Genomic DNA, 14,105 nt, shown 5'->3' with positions numbered 1-14,105 from the left:
AAACAAAGCAACAATATACAAAGTAAGATAATAAACACCACCAAAGCATGTTCTTAGCAACTTCAAGTTATGTACCAACTGAAGCCAGTTACTAGTATTAGAGGGACCGATTCTTCTCTTAGTTAAAATATGATTACTCTATCAGAAGCTGAAAAAAGTAGAACAAAAGTAGAAAACAAATTTTAAAAACTATAAACCCATTTTTACCATATTTCTACTATAAAGCTTGTAACTATATAATCAGTGATACAAAATTCCAGAAACTTCACAAAATTCCTTTTTGAAATTTATTTTTTTGTTATCAAAGAGAATGTCCAGAAACATTGAGTACTAAAGAATTTGTTCATGGCATTGTTTTACAAAACTTCCTAATGGAGAGTGAATATTTCATTTTATTTTATTGATGTATCCTTCATTTATTAATGATGAGGTGGATAAACTGAACTGATGAAATTACTTAAAAAAAATCCAGACAACCATATAAAGGAAAAACATCCATTCTCATTTTGAATCTGTTGACTGGAGTGAATTCAGTGGCCACACCACCACCAGCTTCCCCAGAGAAGGGAGCTGTTCACATCTTCTCGGTAAGTCACAGAGGTCTCTCAGATATAGGCACCATGTTTTAAGTCTCACACAAAATGTCTGTGTCACTTAAATTACACAATGTGGCAGTGTTTGTTCAATGGGGACATAATATTTAAAGGGGCAAAGTAGAAAATAATCCATTTGCATGTTATGTGTGAGTACATTATTGTACTGTGTATGGGCTTGAGGGCACCACAGCCCTTCATAAAGAGGCGTTCCACCAGTGCAGCATCTGAGGGTTCCCGCTTGCTCTTGGTGTGGAGCGTGTCTATCAATGAGCCATGTGTTAGTCTGCGGCTTCTGCTTGGCCGAGATGGTCTGAACTGAGTTCTGTTGTTAATCTCTTCTACTCCATCTCTATTTTTCAGCTTCAGGATATGTGGGATACTTGACTGTTTCTATCTTCTCTCGGACTTTGTAGGAGGGATATAAGCCTGTTTTTCCAAGTTTTCTGTTGATACCTTTAGAATAACCATCCCAATGGTTTCCAGCCACACCAATGATATCTCCAGGTTCCATTGGAATTTCCTCTTCAGTTCGAGGTTTGTGAGGATAAACAGCAATCTGATTGTGGGCATTTTGGCCTCCAAAATAGTAGATGTCATCTAAAGAATGGAAGTTCGCAGAGGCATCAGGATGCAGGGTTTGCATGATTTCATAAGCAACCCGACAGACCTTGGAAAAGAGGAGAAAACAAGTATGTTGGTACACAGTGTAAACACCCCACTGCATGGCAATCTTTAACCAATGATGGGTTCCAGGGCTGAGAGGGCTGAGAAGATAGTTATTTTTCATTTCTGGATACACACACACACACACACACACACACACACACACAGAGTGAGACAGAGAGAGAGGGGGGGGGGAGGAGGGGTGTTATATAAATATATAGTATGTCTTAGTCAGGGTTTCTATTCCTGCACAAAACATCATGACCAAGAAGCAAGTTGGGGAGGAAAGGGTTTATTCAGCTTACATTTCCACACTGCTGTTCATCACCAAAGGAAGTCAGGACTGGAACTCAAGTAGGTCAGGAAGCAGGAGCTGATGCAGAGGCCATGGAGGGATGTTCCTTACTGGCTTGCCTCCCCTGGCTTGCTCAGCCTGCTCTCTTATAGAACCAAGACTACCAGCCCAGAGATGGTCCCACCCACAAGGGGCCTTTCCCCCTTGATCACTAATTGAGAAAATGCCTTACAGCTGGATCTCATGGAGGCATTTCCCTAGCAGTGGTGATATAGAACCTGAAATGGCCCCCAGAAGAAGGATAAGGATGCTAACCCACCCAATCCACAAAACTTTTGACTCAAAATGTGTCCTGTCTTCCGAGAGGCTCCACCCAGCAGCTGACTGAAACAGAGACCCACGACCCCAGATACAGGTACGGACCCCAGAAGTCTTAGGAAAGAGTTGAGGGAAGGACTGAGGGACCTTGAATGGACAGGAACACCATAGGAAGACCAACAGAGTTAACTATTGTGGTCCCTTGGGGGCTCCTCTCAGAAACTGAACCACTAACCAAAAAGCATAGATGGATAGGACTTAGGGCCCCTGCACGTATGAAGCAGATATGCAGCTTGGTCTTTCATGTGTGTGTTTGAACAATTGGAGCAGGGTCCATCCCGAAATCTATTGTGTGCCTGTGGATCTCATCCTCTTAACTGGGCTGCCTTGACTAGATTCAGTGGGAGAGGATGTGCCTAATCCTGCAGACACTTGATGTGCCAGGGTAGGGAGGATACCCAGGGGGAGGCTCCACCCTCTCAGAGGAGGACAGTATGATGGGGAGATGGGGGGAAGTGATCTGGATGTAAAGTGAATAAACTAATTAATGTGAAAAGACTTAATTGTTATTTCTATTTATGTGCATGTGCAGATGCTTATGGAGGCCAGAATGCTGTCGGATTCCCTGGAGTTGGAGTTAGATAGGAGGTTGTGAGCTGCCACACATGGGAGTGAACTCTGGTCCTCTACAAGCACAGGAAGTGCTAAACAGCTGAGCCACCTCTCCAGTTCTTTATCCACTTTTAACCATAGTGTTTTCTTAGAACTCTTCTTAGTAGAGATTTATATATTTACTGATGATCAATGAGCAAGTTTAAATGTATCAGCTATTCCCAAGGAGCTCTAAAGTGTGCAGTGTACATAACAGCACGCTTGTACTGATACAAGCTCGGCAGGTCTTTAAGGAAGATGTATCTACCCAATTAGCGTTGTTTTAAGAAGACTTAAAAGATTCTTCTGTTAGAGAATACCCTCTCTAGCAGGTAAAACCCCATCCCCTGAACTCCACTCCCTGAATTTAATAGGCTTGGTGATGAAGCTGAGCTAAGCTACAAACACTCTGGCAACTAACAGGTTTACTCGGAAGCAAAGCGGGTTTCAGGGCGCTTCCCGAGTTAGGTGACAACAGGAGAGAGTCAGCATTGTGCCCTGAACACTTTTCTTCTTTATATTCTGACTGAGAGCTCAATGCAGGCCAAATTTCTCCACAGCTCTAGTTTGGTTATCTCATTTAATGAATTTTCATTGTCCTTATGCCAACATTTTGCATCTACTTAAAAATGAAACTACTATTAATAGCTGTTAATCTGCTAATGGTACTTTAGAATGGCTCAGCAGATGTTTCTAAACCGAGACATCTGTGGAGATCAAGAACTGAATGAAGATGTTCTTTTTCTCTCTCAGTGATGCTGGGCACTGAATCCAGGGCCTTATGCAAAGGCAAGCCCTCTACTCTGAGCTCATTCTGACTGCCCCCGCCCCCACAGGAATTAAAAAACAAAGTGATTATTCCAACTACTGCCAAAACAATTCAAGACAGTGATTTTTTCTTTTTTTCTTTCTTTTTTCTCTTGGATGCATCTCCCTGCCCCTTCCTTCCTTCCTTCCTTCCTTCCTTCCTTCCTTCCTTCCTTTCTTCTTGAGATAGGGCTTGTGTAGCTCAGGCTGGCCTCAAACTCTTTACGTAGCTAAGGATGATCTTGGATGCATCTCCCTGCCCCTTCCTTCCTTCCTTCCTTCCTTCCTTCCTTCCTTCCTTCCTTCCTTCCTTCTTCCTTTCCTTTTTTTTTTTTTTTGAGACAGGGTTCCTCTGTGTAGCTCTGGCTGTCCTATAACTCCTTCTGTAGACCAACCTCCCAGAGAGCCACCTGCTTCTGCCTCCCACATGCTGGGATTAAAGGTAAGCACCACCACCTCCTAGCCCTATTTCTACTTGTAATGCTGGAATTAGGCATGTGCTACCATCTCAGCTTGTTTTCAAGTTAACACCGTCAACAAACTAAGTTAATCTTGGGGCTGCCATGATATAGGATCAATGGTAGAAACAAAAATTGTAATGAAATAAGAATAAAAACAATTTAGAACTTTTAAACTTCAAATTCAGCCAAAAGTATACACAGACTCAAAATTAACTTGGAATTCTGGAAAAAAACAAGAATTATCAATGACAGACCAAATACACAGTGGTGGTCTCATAAGATGACATCCTCAAAACTCTGTAAACATCTTAGCTCATGTCACATTCTGACAATGACAAAAGTCTCTAATGACACACTTCTCAGAATGTATCCTCAGTGTTGAATAGCAAAGCTCCACTAACAGCAAACTAAGTAACATGGAAGAAGCTAATATTTGCTGAGCTTTTATTGTCAAATACTGATGTGAGGCATTATTTGAGATAATCTTCTCAGTATCCCCATACTATTCCATCATTCATCTTACAGACACCAAAGGGAACCAAAAGCACTTGCCCCTGTTACACTATCAGTAACTGGTAGACTCGAGTTTGAGCCCAGGCATCCCACATATACTTGCGACTATCATACATATTCTTTTGACATAACATATCTTACAAATTTTATACTGTATATTCATTCTGTTGTATCAGAAAGACACAACCTAAGAGCTAAGGCAGTCCAGGGGAAACCCCCCGAGTCTTCTCTTCAAGACTCCTCCTCCCACTTTCCAGCATTTTTTAGCCAGAAACACAAGACTTGGGTTATTGTCAGGACGACTACAATATGGTTCTCTCTCTTCACCTTTTAAAGCTCTGCTCTCATGAGAATAACACTGGAATATAGGCCTTGCTTTCTTTTTGTGAAAATATTCGTTTATGTATTGGTATAGTAGTTATGATTTGTTAGCCTTTGTGAGTACATCTGTATTTTCTTAAACCAAAGGAATAAATAATGATAAATTTCAGATATCAAGTTAGGCCAATATGAGACAGATTTCTGAACAAATATGAGTTTGGTACCTCCAGTCACCTGGTGTGGCGCTTTACAGTAATGGCCATAACGGCAGCAGCCGAGCTTTTCCAGATGAAGAAACTAAGCCACCGGAAGATTTTGTAGCTTTATTTTTAAAACACCGGAAGATTTTGTAGCTTTATTTTTAAAACACAAAAGCAGATAGCAAATACTACAGCCACAGTTAGCATTCTTTCTGGTTCTAGAGGATGTGCTTCAGAGCACATAAGCAACTGGAACTACAGGTGCCACATAGTAGGTGTTCAGTAATTATATGTTGAATAAGTGGTGCTCCAGTAATGGATGTTCAAGCCCGTGAGTAATATTTAAAAGTTAAGGTCTATACACAACATTTTGAATAAATAATGGTTGTTTATCTTCATCCTGGAGCAATTTACAGCTAAGGGCTAGGAGGCTCATTATAGTGTTGATGTTTGCATTCAATTACATTAGGCCTCCTCTGGACTTTACAAATTCAAATCATGTAGTAGGTAATAAAGGCTTGCAGCTGATGACAATATTCAACTCAGAGTTGGTTCCCATGTATGACTGAGAGGGGGAGTGTATGGTTTGCAAACAGTATAGCTGTATACAGTACATTTTATTTCATTCTGTGAGAATACTTCATCACTTTCTAGCATATTATTAAGCATACAGTGATGATTAAGAGCAAAAGTTCCTGCTAAGAGATATAACATAGGTATGATGGTTTTAAGTAAGCATCCGTTAGTTAGAATATAACCCTTAGAAATATCACTCTGAGTAGATGGGCGTCAACCTTTCTCACAGCAGATAGGTCCTTGTTTCTGTCATATTTTAAAGTTAGTCAGAGGCCCTCCTAGTATGAGGATTTGAAAGCTCTTCTCAGTTTAGTGAGTGATGCTGGGAGATCTATGCACTTTCCCTTTACATTACTTAGTTTTTCTATACCATGAGAGAATAGAACCAGTTTTGGCTGCACTGTATGAATGTCCAAACAAAGGCAACACAAGTTGCACAGTGCAGCATCCAGCACCAAAGGTGAGTGGTATCCAGGCTGACTCAAGACAGACTTCTTGTCCTCTATGCAGGCAAGTAGATACAGGGGTCCCATCTTTTATCCTGTGTTTTCCTCTTTGCTACTCTCAGGAGGCACCCACTACTGCTTCACAAACTACATCTCAATGGAAATTCTTACTCAGAAAGTTAATGTTATTTTTAATTTTGTCCTCTGGGCTTTCCAAAATCGGACTGAAAGTGTATAATGTAGCCAGTTATGTTTTGTGTAGATTTGGAATTAATAGAATGTCATGAGACTGTTTTTAATAAATGTTACAAAGGGAGGTACCACAGGGGAAAAACTACTCAAATTATTGAGAAATGCTGCTCACTAAACAAAGTAAACTTCAACAGCAATAGGTCTTTTTTATTCTTAAGATTTACTAAGTTTATTTTTAAAATCACAAAAGATTTCTTACAAAGGAGCATTATATTTTATGTGTTTGGGTGTTTGCCTGCATGTATATCTGTGCACCACCTGTGTGCTTGGTGTTGTGGGGGCCAGAGGAAGGCACTAGATCCCCTGGAACTGGAGTTACAGATGTTTGTAAGCCACTATGTGGGTGCTGGGAATGAAACTTGAGTCCTCTGGAAGAACAGAAAGGGCTCCTAACTGCTGAGTCATCTCTCCAGTCCTAATGTTAAAATCCTAAAGGTCTTTATGCATCTACAATTGCTTTGGTAGGCCAGAGTAGTAAAAACTGATTATACAACTCAATAAATAAGATTTTTCAGAAATTCTTTTTGATATTTTATCTACCAATGAGCTACTCTCATTTCTTCGATTTAATTTATTTGCTGGTTGTATATGGGATGGATCCCTAGGTGGGGCAGTCTCTGGATGGTCATTCCTTCAGTCTCTGCTCCACACTTTGTCTCTCTAACTACTTCCATGGGTATATTGTTCCCCATTCTAAGAAGGATCGAAGTATCCACACTTTGGTCTTCCTTCTTCTTGAGTTTCATGTGTTTTGTGAATTGTATTTTGGGTATTCTGAGCTTCTGGGCTAATATCCACTTATCAGTGAGTGCATATCATGTTATGGATGCCAACAAGAGCTTGCTGACAGGAGCCTGATATAGCTGTCTCCTGAGAGGCTCTACCAGTGCCTGACAAATACAGAAGCGGATGCTAAGAGCCACCCATTGGATAGAGCACAGGATCCCCAATGAAGGAGCTAGAGAAAGGACTCAAGCAAGGAGCTGAAGGGGTTTGCAGCCCCATAGGAGGAACAACAATATGAACTAACCAGTACCCCTAGAACTCCCTGGGACTAAACCACCAACCAAAAAAAACCACATAGTGGAACTCATGGCTCTAGCTGCATATGTAGCAGAGGATGGTCTAGTCCGTCATCAATGGGAGGAGAGGCTCTTGGTCCTGTGAAGGTTCTATGTCCCAGTATAGAGGAATGCCAGGACCAGGAAGCAGGAGTGGGTGGGTTGGTGAGCAGGAGGAGGGGGGAGGGAATAGGGGGTTTTCAGAGGGGAAACCAGGAAAGGGGATAACATTTGAAATGTAAATAAAGAAAATATTTAGAAAAAAAATGCATTTGCTTCCATAAGTAATTTGCTAATTATTATTTGCAAATACGAATGTAAGTGCTGAGGTGGATGGTTTGTGAACGGTGTTCTCTACTGACAAATAATAGGATGACTGTTTGGTGGAACTGTTTAGAATGTGATTGACAGCTTTTGCTAACTCACTTGATAATCTTGGAAAATGCTAATATTGACTCTTTCATAATAACTATCGAATACTCTTCTTACTATTTGAACAATTTAGGGCACACTTGGCTTTGTGAAACAGTTCTGAAGAAAGCATATGGAAAAGTAAGCGTACACTGTAACAGAAATAGGGAAGAGTTTTCTATTTCTGGTTTGAAAAACTTTTTATTTAAAAGAGAAATAATGAGATAATTCCCCAAATCTTTTTTTTAACCCAATATAAAATCTAGAAACACCAGAAACTGATGTTTCAGAGGGGTAGAAAATATATCTAAAACCTTAGAAGAATATGGATGATGATGCCATGTCATAGGCTGGTAAAATAGCTTAGAGGTGGAGTGTTTGTTTACCATCATGCCTGAGGCCCTGGGTTCAACCCCTAGCACGTCAAACCAGAACACAAGTAACCCAAAAGGCTGCCAGGACACTCATGAGTCAGTGTGCCTAGGATTTACTTGCACTGACCTCAGGACCACTCCTGAGCACTCGTTCTTCTAAAATGAAGAACTTATGTCTGAGAGGTCACGAGCCTGGGTGGGTTTTGTCTTCTTGATATAAACCTAGATATGTCTAGGAAGAAGAAATCTTAACTAAGATTAACTGCCCCTTAAGATTGGCCTGTAGGCAAGTCTGCAGGGCATTATCCAGCCCACCAGGGCATTGCTACCCCTATGCAAGTGAATGGCATAAGAAAGCAGGGGAACAAGCCACAGGGAGCACAGAAGGGAGCAGAGCTTCTCCATGGCTTTGGCTTAAGTTTCTGCGTCCAGGTTCCTGCCATGAATTCTCTCAGGGATGGCATGTGACTTGGAAGTGACATAAATCCTTTCTTTCCCAAGTTGTTTTTTGGCCATAGTGTTTAATCACAGCAACAGAAAATTTAACTTAGACAATCACATTATAAGACAATATATTTTTCAATAAGCTAAATAAAATGGAAGCCATGTGGTTCACTGGTATTAATATGCTGAAGTTACTAATTATTTATCCCTGTGAAGAACTGTTGTGCCTGTCCCCACGGTGACTCTGTAGGTCCTAACTAAGCATCTCCCATGACCACAAGCAGAGATAATGGACTTCATAAATCACATGTTTCATGTTCCTTTTAAAATCTGAGGTTATATAGTTTGAAATGTAGCTATGTGAAAAATAGCTGCTAAAACCAACACTGAAAATTCTCTAGAAGAGGCAATGATGTTCAGATAACTATTTGCCTATCAGCAGCTAACGTGTTTAACACATTACTGTTGCTGAGTACTACTGTTGTTCCACATGAAACACGTATTTAGTTCTCACAAAAACTACGCACTAGGCAACATGTTTGAAAGTGAGGTCTAACTGAATGGCAGACAAAGTGACAAATCAGAGAAAGATTTGACAAAATAGGATATAGTCAACTCTCACAAGAACAGAAAAGAAGAAAAAAAAAGAGGCTACTGAAGAGAGAACAAAGCAGAGAGAAAAGAGGGGAAGGAGGCAGTTTTACAAGGACAGCTATAGAGACAGTTGCAGAGAGAGAACAAACTAGATGCAGGTAAAGACAGAATGAACCAGAGAATGAACAGGAGCTAGAAGATTAGAATATATTGCCAAAGTTAGTATGAGACCAAAAAGAGAAATTCAGGAGAAGCTGAGAAAGAAGATTGAATCAGTCAGCTTGGAGAGGAGTTCCAGTGAGGACAGCTGAGTTGAATCATCCAGCCGGAGATCAGAAAGAACAAGAAAGGTGAGCTTATTCAGCAGCAGGTCAGAGCCTGAAAACATTCTAGGTCTAGGAAATTTTTGTGGAGGCTAGAAGCTTCCAGGACTAGGCCGAGGTTAGCACACACTCAATTAGCTTGGAGACCACAGTTACATCAGGCAAAAAAAAAAAAAAAAAAAAAGGTTACTTTTAAAAAACTTCTATTCTGAACTCTAATATAAAATATTTGAGTTATTCAAGTCTACTTTGGGTTATAAAACATTGTTTGAGATTTTCTTTGATATAGATAGCTAAAAGTCACTTTGTGTGCGACACAAATCTTAGCACTTGGGAGGCAGAAGCAGGCAGACCTCTAAGTCCAAAGCCAGCCTGGTCTACATAGGACCAGGACAACCAGGGCTACACAGAGAAACCCTGTCTTGAAAGCAAACAAATTTACTTTGGGTGAATTTTATCAACAGTTTTTAGGAATGACTTGGAGATTAAAGAAAAAATCTCACAACCGATCTCTCTGCTTCTCTGGATCCAAGGTCTGAATTCACTCCACTGATTGATATCACACACAAAACAAAAGCAAAGCACTGTGTCCTTTTTCTTTGTCCTAGACAAAATTCTATTATCATGGAGTGATGGTGGTAATGATTTCTAGATCAAAATTAGAGTCATAAGACCAGTTCTTTTTATTTTAGGTATAAATTTCTCACTGGAAAATACAGTAATTTTAAAATTAGAAATATTTATCATTTGATGTTTATGACTGTTTTGTTTGCATGTATGTAAGTGCACCATGTGTGTGCCTGGTGTCTGTCAGGAGAGGGTGATGGATCCTTGGAGCTAGAGTTACAAAAGGTTGTGAACCACCATGTGAGTGCTGGGAACAAACTTAAGTCCTCTGCGAGAGCAGCAAATGCTCTTAACTGCTGAGCCATCTCTGCAGCCTTATTTTATTTATCTCAAAAGCTGAGTATTTGTACAATACTTGTACAAATAAAGTAGCATTACTAACACAAGCTAAGGAAGGAGGAGAATATACTTTTATCTGGTAGGGAATCACAGCCTATGCTATCGCTGGCTGCCATCCACAGTATTATTCATGAGATGGCTAACTATCCCAACTCTGCCACCCGCAGCCTTGAATTTAGGATCATTTGTGATCTGGACCAGGCCATCTTTAGAAAATCTTGGCTGTTCAAAAATTATGAAGCACATATTTAAAAGGAAAAAGAAAAATGATTACTTTCCATCCCTGAATGGCATAAAAGGATTCTTAAGAAGGGCTAGAAGAAAACAAACACACTGGACACATCCCTATAAGTGAGATGTGTATATTTTTATTTAATTTTAGAACTTATAATTAGAACAATGCTTCTCAATTGAGACAGCTTTGCTAGGGGCATTTGGCAATGCCGAGGGACATTTTTCGTTTTTACAACTTGTGTTGACAGTACTCTTGACTAAGAATGCTGCTAATACCCTAAATACATAGTATAGTTCTTCATAACAAATATCTGCCAGCAGTGCCTAGATTAAAAAAACCACTGGGCTAGAGGAGCAGGTCTAAAATTTAGGTCAATAAGGGCAGGCAGTGACACAGGAAAAGTGACTTTAAAAAATATATTATATTTATGAATGAATACATGCATGCATATCCTGAGACTGAACTCTGAACTCAAGTCATCAGGTTTGGTGGCAAGTACATTTATCTACTGAGCTATCTTACTGGTCTGAAAATGGCTCTTTAAAATTTTTTTCCTTTTATTTTTGAGATTATAATATAATTACATCATTTCTTTCTTCCCTTTCCTCTTCCTAGTTCTCCCACATGCCCTTCTCCTTGCTCTATTTCAAAGTCACAGCCTCTTTTTCATTAATTTTTGTCACATACATATGCGCGCACGTGTGTGTGTGTGTGTGTGTGTGTGTGTGTGTGTGTGTATTCCTAGTATAACCTACTTAGTCTGTATTATCAGGTAGCTAGGTTCTCAAAAATAGGAGTAGGGTCAAGTAGATATACATCTGACCCCCTGCAACGAGAAAGGAAAACATAGTTTTTGAAGACAGGGCCCTCATTCCAGTGAAATATCACCATTAGATGCCTTCATGGAAATTTGAAGGCTAAGGAGATTTTATGTTGAGATTAGAATCCCTTCTGTGTTACTCCTGATTTGTGTAGCTGTTTTTATATAGTGAGTTATATTCTTATTTCATGATGAAGAAAACTATAGCCTTTGCATGGATAAGCACCTTTTGAAAATCTTACCAACATCCTACTGGGATAAGGTATACTGATGACCATATTGTAAAAACAAAAAACAAAAAACAGATCCATTTCTTTATTCTTTCTGAAATGTACTTCCATGCAAACTGTTTTCTTTTATATATTTTCTTGACTATAATGGTCTCAGCATTTAAGCAGACTTATTTTCTACCTATTTGTATATTTTGGTAATTGTCCTCTAGTTGTATTTTGATTCTGAATAAGAGCCAAACCTATATCTTCAAACTCCCTTTAAGTCCTCTTAGCATACAATATTACTTTGGGCATAGTCACTCAATGGCTGGTTAAATAAGCTAACCAGTGATAAGAGGGCAAATGGGGAAAGAATAGCATTCACAGTAGATACTGTAGTACCAGTACTCCATAGGGCACTGAAGACTGATTAGATACTCATAAACACACATGCACACCAACCCACAGCCTATGTGCAATGATCAAGCTCCAGGAGCTATCGTGATAGTGTAGTATTTACACTTTTAAACTTCAATTATTTAAATTTAGCATAGACCATTTTACTTCACAAAAATGTATCAGAACTTGTAAAAGACTTGCATTTATTGTCATTACTATAAAGCCAGCAAGTGAGGCAAACCGGCTGGGAAGTTAAGTCTCACAGTATCAGTGATGAGCTGAAATGGATGGAGTCTGGTTACATATTAGCTGTTTGCAGAATCAGAATGTACAAAGGAAACTCGATTACTTTACTTGCTGTTTCTGTTAGATGCTATTAATAACCAAATACTTTAAAGTACTTTACTAACTGACAATAGTGGAGATGTATTCAACCATTGCTGCAAACAACTAAATATTCAATGTACTCAAACAACTTTTCTATGGGATCTCTTTACTATTTTACAAAACAAATTACTACCAAGCATAAAGGGAAATTATCCTGAGTTATGTCATGCTAACACTTAAAACACAGACTCACAAATAATTTTCCTGCTCAGTTCAATAGTGAGTACTGTCCACTAAAACATACTACCGCTTACCTGGGATGAGAAAGTACACACTAGGAAGTCAGCCTGTGAGAGGAAGTGTATATCCAGGATCACGCCCCGAAGTGAGTTTTCTGTGTACCGATTGTGTAGTCCAGCTGACCAGGAAATAGAGTTATCACTAATGAATTCATAATTGGAGTACCTGAAAACGAAAGAGATTGAATGACTAAACTGAGTATTCTATAGCCCAGTTCTTTTTTCTTTTTTAAAAAATTTATTTATTCACTTTACATCTCATTTACCACTTCTTTGGCCCCTCACAAGCCTTTCCCCCATCCCCTTCCCATTCTCCTTTAAGCGGGTGAGGGTCCCCCTGAGTATCCCCCAACTCTGGCACTTCAAGTCTCTACAAGACTAGGTGCATCTCTCCCACTGAGGTCAGACAAGGCAGCCCAGCTAGAAAAACATGCTCCAGTTGTTCAGGACCCACATGAAGACCAAGCTGGGGAGGCCTAGGTCCAGCCCGTCTGTGCTCTTTGGTTGGTGGTTCAAGCTCTGAGAACCCCAAAGGTCCAGGTTAGTTGACTCTGTTGGTCTTCCTGTGGAGTTCCATCTCTTTTGGGGGCTGCAATCCTCCCCTCAACTCTTCCGTAAGAGTCCCCAAGCTCTATCTACGGTTTCATTGTGGGTGTCTGTCTCTGAGGAGATCACTTCTTTAATCAAAAACTTCCTCTTTAACAGTGAGAACTTGATAATATTTAATAGAGTAGTTGAAGCAGCTTTCAAGTGAACAATGAAAAAGAAACTAATTCAGAATATCCTGCAAGGTACGGTGGTGTATTCCTATAACACAAATATTTAGCTGGCTGAGGCAGGAGGTCTGAGTTCAAGGCTCACCTGGCTACACGTAGTGGAACCATGTTTCAAAACACACATTATGGAATATTATCTTAAACACACACATATATCACTATGAGCTTTAGTAACTCATGACAGAGCATTAGGCTTCTTATTCTCTTGGTAATGATCACCCTTCAAAGAGTTTATCCGAGCTTTTTCATATTTAAATGGGGCTGTTTTAGACATACACTATGACAGACTTTCATTTAAAGTTTTAGTTTATAATTGTGACAGATCAGATGTGAGTAAATGTAAACATATAAATGTCTTCATTAATTTTACAAATTATTAATGTAAATAAATTTAAAAATGAATAGTCAAAACCTTTGTGACAACCTACAGTCTTCAATTTCCATCCTTTTAAAAGATCCATCTATTATTCTTAGTCATAACAGTAATAGAAAAGTCATTCTACTGGATTTATGGAAGCAAGCTACTGTGGATGGATGTCTGCCAAATAATATGTTGGTAGTCTTATATAAGATATGTTCTTAAAAATATCAAAACTGGTTGTCTTGAAAAAGTCTACACCTGTTCAAATCATTCTGCTCTGAATTAAAACTCACTGACTTGGTGCGTAAATCTTTAGACTAAGATTGAAATCTCGGGCACCCCTGAAAAAATGTTTAACATCCTTAATCATCAGGGAAATGCAAATCAAAAAAAAAAAAAAAAAA

The 14,105-nt window shown here is 39.4% G+C and overlaps 1 protein-coding gene across 6 annotated transcripts in view; it reads right to left on the bottom strand.

Annotated features, from left to right (window-relative positions):
- Window positions 1–277: 277 nt before the first annotated feature.
- The window catches only part of Fut8 (fucosyltransferase 8), a 214,389-nt gene continuing 200,561 nt past the window's right edge, over window positions 278–14,105 (bottom strand). For all 6 annotated transcript variants that reach the window (XM_029484493.1, XM_021178765.2, XM_029484495.1 and 3 more), the window contains 2 exons: window positions 12,580–12,730; window positions 278–1,263 (listed from right to left, as the gene is read on the bottom strand). In XM_029484493.1, coding sequence (XP_029340353.1) covers window positions 946–1,263; window positions 12,580–12,730 — 469 coding nt within the window. In that variant the 3' untranslated portion in view covers window positions 278–945. The remainder of the gene's footprint in view (window positions 1,264–12,579; window positions 12,731–14,105) is intronic.

Source organism: Mus caroli, chromosome 12, assembly GCF_900094665.2.
Source record: "Mus caroli chromosome 12, CAROLI_EIJ_v1.1, whole genome shotgun sequence".
Taxonomy (NCBI): Eukaryota; Metazoa; Chordata; class Mammalia; order Rodentia; family Muridae; genus Mus; species Mus caroli.
The sequence above is the reverse complement of the archived record's forward strand: the minus strand, read 5'-3'. Positions and strand labels throughout refer to the sequence as shown.